At 44.0% G+C, this 10,594-nt stretch overlaps 1 protein-coding gene across 1 annotated transcript in view; it reads right to left on the bottom strand.

Annotated features, from left to right (window-relative positions):
- The window catches only part of MOB1B (MOB kinase activator 1B), a 27,879-nt gene extending 17,447 nt beyond the window's left edge, over positions 1-10,432 (bottom strand). Inside the window, exons 1-4 of the mRNA XM_035893108.1 lie at positions 10,213-10,432; positions 5,474-5,745; positions 4,257-4,348; positions 2,456-2,622 (exon numbers count right to left, since the gene is read on the bottom strand). Of these exons, the coding sequence (XP_035749001.1) occupies positions 2,456-2,622; positions 4,257-4,348; positions 5,474-5,745; positions 10,213-10,432 (751 nt within the window). The remainder of the gene's footprint in view (positions 1-2,455; positions 2,623-4,256; positions 4,349-5,473; positions 5,746-10,212) is intronic.
- Positions 10,433-10,594: the final 162 nt, after the last annotated feature.

The following is a 10,594-nucleotide window of genomic DNA, read 5'->3' as shown; positions in this document are numbered from 1 at the left end:
AGTCATGCAACTTCCCAGGAATCAAAAATGGGACAAGAATAAAAACTGGCATGGCATGCACCTAGTAGCGCTCTCACCTCCCGCAACAGAAGTCTTCTCCCCACCCCTGACACAGTAAAAGCGGAAAACAGCAGAACAACATTGGGAAAGGTTGATAAGAGAGGACCAGGAGGACTCCTAAAGCTTGTTTGGGCAGGGGGAGGAGGCAGTTAACACCAAAGGCATTAAGAAGTCATTACACGCAGCCCTTGTTCCTGAAGCGTACACAAGAACTGTTAATTAAGTTTCCATTCCCTGCTCCCAGTAAAAACCACAGCCCAATGTTCGCTTCAAGGCAAGCGTGTTCAGAAAACCCACACAGACTCTGACAAGATGACTGATTATTGTGAACCCCACACTTGCACGTCTCAGAAGGCCACGAGACACACCACCCATCCACCAAAGCCAGCAGCGTGACAAAACAAATGCAAGAACCTCCTTTCCAATGTGTGTAAAGCTATACAGTGCCTCTGCTTATTTTCATTTCCTCTTTTTACTCATTGTTCTTCAGTTTCAAAGGCTTAAGATTATTTTTTCCAAGCGCTTTGCTACTCGAAGAAGGGCACGCTGTCTGGTGTTCTATTACAAAGCTATGGGCAAGATGTACTTCTGAAATTATTTTTTAGTATTTTCAAATCAAGGAGATTTCAAATGACTCAAAACGAACTGACTATATACGTCTCACCCTTTTTTGGTTTGAAAACATATTTGAAAAATCTACACGTACATCAACTCATTACCGTAAGACATCAGTTAAGGCTGAGAATTGAGCGAGAAGAGCAGAGCACATTTGTACCTGTGCTCTCGCTATAGCGAAGGGCACAACCAATGTCATTAAGTAACACATTTTATTTCCTTATAAGATATATCAATCAACAGAAGGGGCTGACTGCTACCATGAACTGGTACTAGGTGTGGCAGAGGGATGCTGTAAATGAAGGGAGCACGTAAGAAGTTAACCACTTCTAGACAAAAAAAAAAAAAAACCACATTAAAAACTCACTTTGCTGCAGGAGGCACAAAAGAAAACCATTTCGCTACAGAATGTGGCTGTTATCAAAGGGCAGGTGCCACTCTTTTGTCACGTGCTCTGCTGTCTTTTGAAATCCAGCTGATTTAGCAGTTAAGTCATCTGGCAAGGGAAAAACACTGCTGCCACACAGGAAAGAGACTCGGAGCAAAGGAACCACTGAAAGGGAAGGATGCCAGCAATATACGAAGCATCTTTAGCAATGCTTACTCATAAAAATGGGCTGGCTTTTTTTCTAGACAGTTTTGCAATACAGTGTGAATAAACTTTTTATAAACAATGGCGTCAGCAATTTCAACATCCCCTGTAAGCAGTGGCAAGTCATATACCAGAGCACTGCTTGGCTAATGAAGGATGGGAAGGTTCGAGTCAGTACGACAGTTTCGCTTCCCAAGCGTGTCAGAGAGCAAGAACAAATAGACAGAACCGCATCAGCAATTAGAAGACATTTATCTTGAGTATAATTTATACTGCTCCACAGCGCACAATCCATACTATACAATCACAAAAGCATGCCAAGCTAAAGACACAAAAACCAAAGAAATACCCAGACAGGGCACACAGTTTGTGGCAGCCAAAACTCTGCACAGGGCACGGAGCTTGACAGGACTTGGGTTAATCTATTCTTTAAGAGCAGAAAGCAGGTGGCTAATTCACGCAGCAGGGAGAGGAAGGAGGAGAAAACATGGTCAAGCAATCAGAAAACACTAATTTGGGCATCATTGTTTCGCCTGACATAGCATTAAAGGAGAGAGTTAGGACAAACAGCTTTAGAAGAAGTTCAAATAATGACATCAGAGACCCCCCAAAGCAAATGCTCACAGATTGGCAGAAATAAAAGGAAGGAACTAATTTTAGGAAAATTGCAAACATCTCTGGGTTTGTTACAGGCAAAAGGAAAGCCAGGCCACACACGACTGTAGTCTTTAAGCAGCTTTTAGACCTGGCCCTCACACTTAACCAAATTAAGGTTTTATGCTTAGCATGTAGAGGCTTGACTACACCATTGGGTAACAACCCCAAATGAAGAACTAGATTAAACACAAAGATGGCACTGACAGACTACTGTCTAAAAACAGCAGTGACATTTCTACTTCAGCACCTGTTTGTGATCAAGTGCTCAGATTTTAACCACAAAGAATAAGAATTATTTTGCTAACAGGAACATACTTTTGGCACAAGGAGACGAAGGAGTTTTTATGTCGGTGAGACGCTCTGCATCTGTCAGCTCTAAACGATACGACATTCACCTCTCCCAGCCGCAGCAGGGTGGTGCATGCAGGAGAGAAGAGCCTACCCCACTAGAAAGGGGTAAGCAGTTGTCCTCCCTCAAGCATCAGCCCATATTCAACACCCCCGTCATGAAAAAAAGGTTAGCTGACTCACTGTTAACTGCAACCCATTCATTTAAGTCTTCACCCTCTGGAAGCATAACGGCCATCCGGAGATTACCACTTCCAAGCGTGGCTTCGGCATGTTTTAGCAGCTCGTACTGATGAGACCCCTCTGGAATATTCTTCTTTGGTTTGAAGGTTTTGGAAGAGCGACTACCACTGTGAAAAGGAGAGGAAATATTTAGAGAACTTGTGGAAAGGGAAAAAGAACAGAGCAGACAAGTCGCACATAAGCACAGGAGTAACATTAAAGACTTCCCCTACTCCCATATTTTCACGTCCAAAAAGGATATTTAACAAAAATTGGGGTGCAAAAGTAACAGGTGCTTTGACTTGTTATTTTAAACAATTAAATGACTCTCCACTACCCTGCCTTCTCGTCTGCTCGCCCTACTGTTAAGCGAGCCGGACAACTGGGAACGCTCAGACTCCCTTACCCCTCTCAGCAAGACTTTCGCGGGCGAGACAAAACCAGAAATATTTCCATCCCCAGAATTTGGACAGCCGTGTATCAAGACCAGTAGCCCAGCCAAATAGAAACCTTCTTTACTCTGAAGAGTCATGAAGCTTGTCATGGTAATTAAAGATACTATTTATTTAACAGAAAAACCCATGTTCTTTTTCTAACACCCACCTTCATGAGACGTGAAATGTCATCACACCTTCACAAGGATAGTAAGAAGGCAGGGACAAGCCTGTTGAGACCCCGGCCTTCTCAAGTCAGGTATGACGGGTCAAGTAGTTACTATTAATTCCTCAAAACCAAGCCGCTGTTATTTAGGAAAGCGTATTCTCTGCAGGCCCAGCTGATTCAGAATATTATCTTAGCTACCAACATAAAATAACTTTTCCAGTATCTGGTATTGTCTAGGAGCTTAGTTTTTAAGATACAGGTGCTCAAAAATAGACAAACACTTTAGGTGAAGACTGACACAATGCCACAATTCCCACAAGCTTTCTATGCCATTTTCCCCTGGTTTCGCACCATACAGGCCTTTCAGTCCACCAGTTAGGCAAGAAATAAGGATGACAACTTTTACAACTTGTATGTAAATCATTTTCTTACCTATAACTTAATTTGAAAAACATGGACTGAGAAAAAAAACATTTAGACATTTGAATCCTAAATGATGGCAGTCAGAAAGAAACATGACGAGTAAAACTAAATATTTGCAGAAAAGTATCAAATGAGCCAATATTTGTGAGTATTTTTGTGTGAAAGCTGAGAAAAGATTTCTGTCAAAAAAGGAAAACTGAGCTCTGAATTCCAATGAAAACAAGTGGAAAGATGTGAAACCCAGACTGCAGAATTTTCATTACAAATATTATCCAGTTCGCATTTCTTTATATAAAAGACTTAATCAATTTTTCCACCATCTCTCTACAGGACTTAACAGAAATTTCTGTTAGTGGGGCCTAAGGGTGCTCCATGCTCACTAAAATAGATAAACTGCATATTTGAAGATGCAAGGGTTGTAGCTTATCTTGGGAGCAAGGCTGGTGTAGCTACACTGTCACACAGCAGCACTCCAAGAAACTCAATTCTGCATCTTCTTTTCCCCACCACGCCACGCTACAGCCATCAACAGAAAACTAATGAAGATTGCTCGTTTCTGCAACGCTGAACGCCAACAGCTCTAGCAGAGACACAACGTGCACCAAAGAACACAACAGAAGTTCTTTCCAAAGTACTTAATCGAGAACATGTCATTCACCAAGCCTATGACAAGACTGCCTAACAGCTCATGGAGTCTCACCTTAGACCTGAACAAGAGCAATAGAAGAAAACATACTGAAACTGGAGATAAATTATGAGTTGTTCTGGGCAGGTAACAACATCTCTGCAGGTGCATCTGTGGGTATTGAACAGATCCCACAAGCCCAGCTGGTTAGAGATTTACATGGTCCCGGTCCTGCTCCGACTCTCCCTAGCTACGAAGAAGCAGCAGCGTCCTCTCCCTCCCCCAGGCCTCCAAAGTTAATCCTGTTTTCCCACCCTCGCAAAGAAGCACCTGGTGGGACTAACAGGGATCAAGGGACGATGCAGTTGAACAGGCTGTGCACATTCACACAGACACCACAACAGTATTAATGCAGTCAGCTGCTAAATGTGACTAAGAGCCAGAAACATAAAGAGGAAATGTATGGCTCCCATACATTCTGTTACAGGACACTTCCAACATGCACCCCGTCATTTGCATTTCACCCTAAGCAAGGATAGCAGATTCACATCTTAAATAAAATAATTGCCTCCCACTGGGAGTGAGAAGCTTTTGCGGCTCAGGGAGTTCCCTTCACCTCCCACCCCTCCAGCCACCTGCATTTGTTGCCAAAGTTGACTTTTATACTATTTTTCAAAAAAAAAAAAAAAAAAAAGAAAACAAGCAACTGAAAAAGACACACCAACACAAAAAACCCCCAAGTCTTTCAGCTGACCAGTTAAGAGACCCAAGTTTTTTTCTTCAGGAACATAGTGACTTTATAGCCACTATGCCAACATGCCAACACAGGGGATAAAATACAACTTACAACATCTGGCAATTGGTTTGGCGCGTGGCTGCACGGACAGGGCTGACGCAAGGTAATATTCATGGCAACTGAAGAGCAAGAGAGACTGGTATCGCTATCTTGCCACACATGTCAGCATAAGCAGAATCATAGAATCATAGAATCGCTTTGGTTGGAAAAGACCTATGAGATCATCAAGTCCAACCTTTCAAGAAGAAAAGCAGCAGCACACGCTAAACACGAGTTCTTAACTTGCTCACAAGATTTTGCTCTCACTCCATCATAACTAGATGACGAGGGAAACCAACTCCTAATACTTCCATGAAAAGCAAACCAAAGGTTTCCACAGATTTAGCACCACTCCGAAGCTCAGGTCATTCATTCGTCATCAATAAGAAAGGAAAATAAGATTCAACCACCACCACCACCCCCTCCGCTTACATACATCCCCAGTGCCTAGAGCCTACGTCCTCCTTCTACCATGTTTCAAAACCAAACGTACATCAGCATCTCTTTCGCAACGCTGAACACCGAGAAACTCAACTGCTGTAACTGGTCTGGTGCGGCCACCCGAGGCAAGATCCACGAGCTCATTATAGAGACTGCTACTGGGTGCGTGGAGCTCCCCGAGCGCAACGAGGAACGCTCTGTCCAGCCAGAAGGATCGCTTCCCAAGAGGATTCAGATCACCAAAGGCAGCACCCCACTTCGGAGCTTCAGCAGAAAATCTTTGCTCAGGAAGAGCAGAAGGTATAGAACCATCCAAAGCAGGAACTGGAAAAGGGTTACGAAATAACTAAACCCAGGAATCGTATGCATTTTAGCAAAAAGGGTCAAGCAACGGAAGGGATGACAGTTCCAGAACAAGGCACAGGGAAAGCATGGTGAAGGAACTCCCTAAATTAAAGAGTCTAGTTTGAGAAAACTCCACGTAGGAATTCACACCGTATCCACCCCACACCATGAGCTTGCCAGATAACAAAGCAAGTCACGGCAGATCTGCTGAACACCCCGCAGAGACCTTCTAAGGTCAAGGAAGCAGAGAACGCACAACGCGCTGGCAAATCATGACACACCACTCAGTCCCCGCTATCCCCTTCCCATGGCAAATCATGACACACCACTCAGTCCCCGCTATCCCCTTCCCATGGCAAATCATGACACACCACTCAGTCCCTGCTATCCCCTTCCCTTCCCAGAAACAGGGGGTTTCTTCCCATAAGCTGGCAAAATCTGTAACAACAGGACACACAATGATTTGGTCTCACCAACTACTCCAAATTACCTGTTTTCTATTTGCCTCCACTACCTTTCTGATCACCGCTTCTCAAATTCAGCACAGCCATCCTAAGACAGCAGGAAATGGTCCCGCACAAAAGGCAGGCAGGCATCCAAAAGGAAACGTAATTTGGATAAATGCAGGCTGCTAGTCATCCGTGCTATGGAAGTATCTGCAATTCTGGCAATAAATTCTCAGAATTCCATGCATTTATGCAGTTCACTCTATGTGAAGCCACTGAAGATCATGCACTGTCATACACTCCTTGAAAGAAAAAAAAAGTTCAGGGACTCAACGACCCAGTACAGCTTCTCTAAGCCAAAACCCTTATTGGGCACGTTTGCTCTTGGGAAATCCAGTTGTAACCTTGCTGCAACCATTATTTCAACCACCTTATTATTTTAGAAGCTCTCCTATTATTTAACAAAAAAACATCCTCATTCATTTATGCCTTAGCACCATCAGTTAACTACCCCTTCAAATGGTTACCTTACTAAGTCATCCTGTTTCCCCACTAAACCCTGACCACAGCGGCATCTTATTCCCGCTATCCTACATTGTAATTCCGACACTGAGCTGAAGGCATCTTAAAAAACCAAACCAAATATTTTTTTTTTTCCTGGTATGTCAATCTATTACATGTGAAAAGATTTAGAAAGCCTTGTTCCGACTCTATTTCCTCAACTCGCTTGAGCCTTCAGTGAAAAAAAGCAACTTTGAAGAGTTCTGTCTGGTGGCCAACAATGCACACAATAATAGATGTCTTGATCAAGTATGACATTTTATTCTCACCTACATTCCGTAATAGAATTAGCTATATCTGTGAGTCATTTCTCCCAAGATTTAAAATGCTCCCAGCTAGTAGGCAGCACCCGCCTTTCCCTGTTACGAGTCTCTGAACTCTCCTTCCGTTTCGAAACATCGCATAAGGGGACCGAGAAACCCTCACAAATGCCACAGTGAAAAATCCCATTTTCCTTGGACACAAAAAGGTCATGGAACGGGGAACACGGTGCATCATCCCCACTATTTGTCACAACCAATTTCTTGTCTTCAAGAACTACCGACTTCTCAAAAAATTCTTGCAATTCCTCAGACTTTTTGCTCCCTTCACTCCTACATCCAACATTTCTAGCAAATTATGCCCTTCTATTTTTGTAGGTAAGTACAGCTACAGCAGTGCCAGATGCAGTTCGACCTAGCACTAAATCAGGAGATGTGTTTCAAGCAACTGACTCACCGAGCCGGGATGCATCTGGAAGCCCGGCTAGGAAGCCACACCTCCGAGCCACGAGAAGCCACCGTCAGAAGCCCACATGCCACCCAGCCTCGCAAAGACGTCACAACTTGCTCATAAGCAAGAACATAAAATTTCCTCCAAAGCTGTAATTTTATCGAGTCATCTGCTGACAGGGAGGGATTTTAATGATGCGGATTCTGCAGGCTGTTCTGTCTTTGGTTAGCAAGATGATGTTTCCAGAAGAAAGGAAAAGTTGCGGGCGTCCTGCTTACACCACACTTACCAAGCTGCCTCAACAGCCCGCTTCAGCTTCAAACGCAGCACTGGCAGATCTTTCACAATCAAAGCAGCTAAATATCCAGCCCAAACTCTTGATACGCTTCTCGATCGCTGCAGGAAAGGAGCCGCTTAAACCTTCGCACCCCGGTACTTTGGCCAGCCTGGATTAGAGCTCCTTGCTCCCAACTATTTGTGCACTGAAGTCTTTCAATGGAGCTTTTGATCTCGTTCTATGAAGTCTGCTGCATATCCAGGGAAACTTGAATTAAACAGAAAAGTTTAGACTCCCTATGCATAAAACTTAAGACTTCACAGCTTGTTCTTACCACAGAACTAACCTCGAGCTCCTACCTACTGCTGTGTCTAACACGGCTCAAACTGACAGCAAAAAAAGCTTGCCCTTAATCTCGTGTGCTTCACAATCAAACAGATGGACGCAGATCGAAGCCCAAATCCTGCCTCTACCCAAGCTGCCAACCTATCCATTTGCAGCAGCACCACAGCCTAAACCACTGAAATATTGACAGTGCTCCAAAGTCTTCCTCACATTCCTCTGGAGTGAACAGAACCAGACCAAGCTATCCCATAAATTCCCTAACAATTCATTACAGCATCTTGAACTAATGCAGTACTTACAAAGTACGTGCTTACAATGCCACTGGCAAAATGGACGATGGAGAAAAGGAGATGCCAACCTGGAAAAGAGGTGAGAATCCAAAATCCTTTTTTTCCCTGCACACCTATTTGCACATCACATACCAAACTGACATGTTTTACAAGCAATTAAGATTTTTTTTAAAAAAATATCACAAGCTTTCAACTTCCATGGAAAGCGTAGAAAACACTGCTCCTCCAACCTGTTCCAGGCTACCTGTAGTCTCAAGAACACAGTGCTGCAGTTACCGTAAGACATTTCATACAGGGCTCATCAGTGGACTGGTTTATCAAACACGGAAAGGACAGAAACTTGCCCTGGGGAAAAATAAATAGAAAATGCTACAGTGGCACTGTTTTCAGGATACACCTGCCACCTATATTCTTGTAACTGGTATGTAATGCTGGGGCCGTGGGATGTCATCTCTCTTTCTTCCCTCGGGGGAATGTGCGAGTTAACTAACCTCTGCAAGTATAGCTCTACCACTCAGTGTCTCCCAGAAGCGTTCGCCGCCGTGGTCCAACTGAAATAAGCCCCTCAAAATATTTGGAAGTGCTCGAGAGATTCTGAGAAAGCCGAACTCGAGACAGTACAAAGAACATTTACCTGGGGCATGGAAACTTTTCGTATTTCAACTCCTGCTTTTTCATCTTCAAAGGCCTTTGCAAGCATTAATTAATCCTCACAAAGTATCTTTGAAGTGGGCATCATTAGCATCTTGTTAGACACGGGGAAACTGAGGCAGCGACTCATTGCCGAAGGCCAATGAGTAAATTTATCAGAGAAGTCCCCAAGTTTTATTTCTGTACCTCCTCATCTCCTCTCTCCTGCTGTGCCTCTTTTTAAACCCCGTCAGGCAGCAACACTGTAAGGCCAGAACCATATTTCAGAAAAGCAAACACTTCAAGCCTTCAAACAATAATATGGGGCTTCAAGATCACATCCTGCTACCAGCAGACACATGAGAGCATGATCAGGTTAGTTTCCAGTAGCCAACATGTCAACATCGAAATTGAAATAAAAGCTCGAGCTACTTTTTGGAACTCAAATCCATAGTTGCAGCATTTAAACGCATTTTCCCTGTGACAATGACAGCATCAGAAGGGCAGCAGGTACAATGAAGTTCCACGTGTTCAAAATCCTCACTAACAAGATTTAACTTGAGCATTTCTATTTATAAAACCAAGTAATCGCAACATTTCTGTTCTGAAGAGAGACAGTGTACGAGCCAGGCGTTACTTTCTTCAGCTCTTACAATACCAAGAAGTCAATTTTTTTCCAGTCAAATTCCCGCTCATTAAAATAAGCCCCTCTCAGTTATTTCACATGACTCCGCCAATTCCTTACACAACATAGCCGCTCTCCCAAAAGGTAAGGCATGGTTAGGAAGCAATTCCAGGCCCAGGGTTTTTGTTTTGCTTTGTTTCTTTGGGTTTTTTTAGGGAACAATCAATTGCACTGACTTGAAAACTTGCCACAGACACGTGGTCATCCCTACAGAAACAGAATACATGTTGTTTATTGTTTATACACTCTGTTGTAGGAAACTGTAACTGAAAATACTTAGATCAATGGCACACAGCTGAAGTTTCCCAGTGTAGCTACTATGAGATATAAAATAACCTGAACTGTCTACTGCACCTAGAGTAAGTCCCTGAAATCAGAAATATTGAAGTTAAAAACGGTGAAAGTAAGGGTGCCGAAGAAGTTCTTCTCTCCAAAGCTAACACCGCACTCGGTAACCAAAGGCTTCCGCTTCGTAAGGAATTCTCCGTGGGATGAACTCACCTATTGCCTGCCCAAGCCACAGCCAGTTGCCAAGGCTACAAGAGACGGGTGCCACGCTCTGTAACCCAACGAGTCGGAGCCAAGTTACTTCTTTCCGGATTTCAGCACGCTCCTTCTGCGGCACTGTCATGAGGAAAGCCGTGTGGAGCATCTTCAGGAATAAGTACTCGATTCGGACAAAGTAATAATTAGGCTTCCAGACATTTCTGGGCAAACCCATATCCCCATCATATTCCCACAGTGGCTCCCGCTCGCTCCAAAAGGGGATCGCTTCCTACGCTAAGCTGTCCTTTCAGAGAGGCCTGACCCCCGTGGCAAGGGAGGGAGCTTGCTTTCCGCCTCCCAGCGACAGGCTCTCCCCCCCCCCGCCCGCGAGGGGGGC

Source organism: Egretta garzetta, unplaced genomic scaffold, assembly GCF_000687185.1.
Source record: "Egretta garzetta isolate BGI_Z169 unplaced genomic scaffold, ASM68718v1 scaffold224, whole genome shotgun sequence".
NCBI classification, from domain to species: Eukaryota; Metazoa; Chordata; class Aves; order Pelecaniformes; family Ardeidae; genus Egretta; species Egretta garzetta.
Note: the sequence above shows the minus strand (reverse complement) of the source record. Positions and strands in the feature narration are given on the sequence as shown.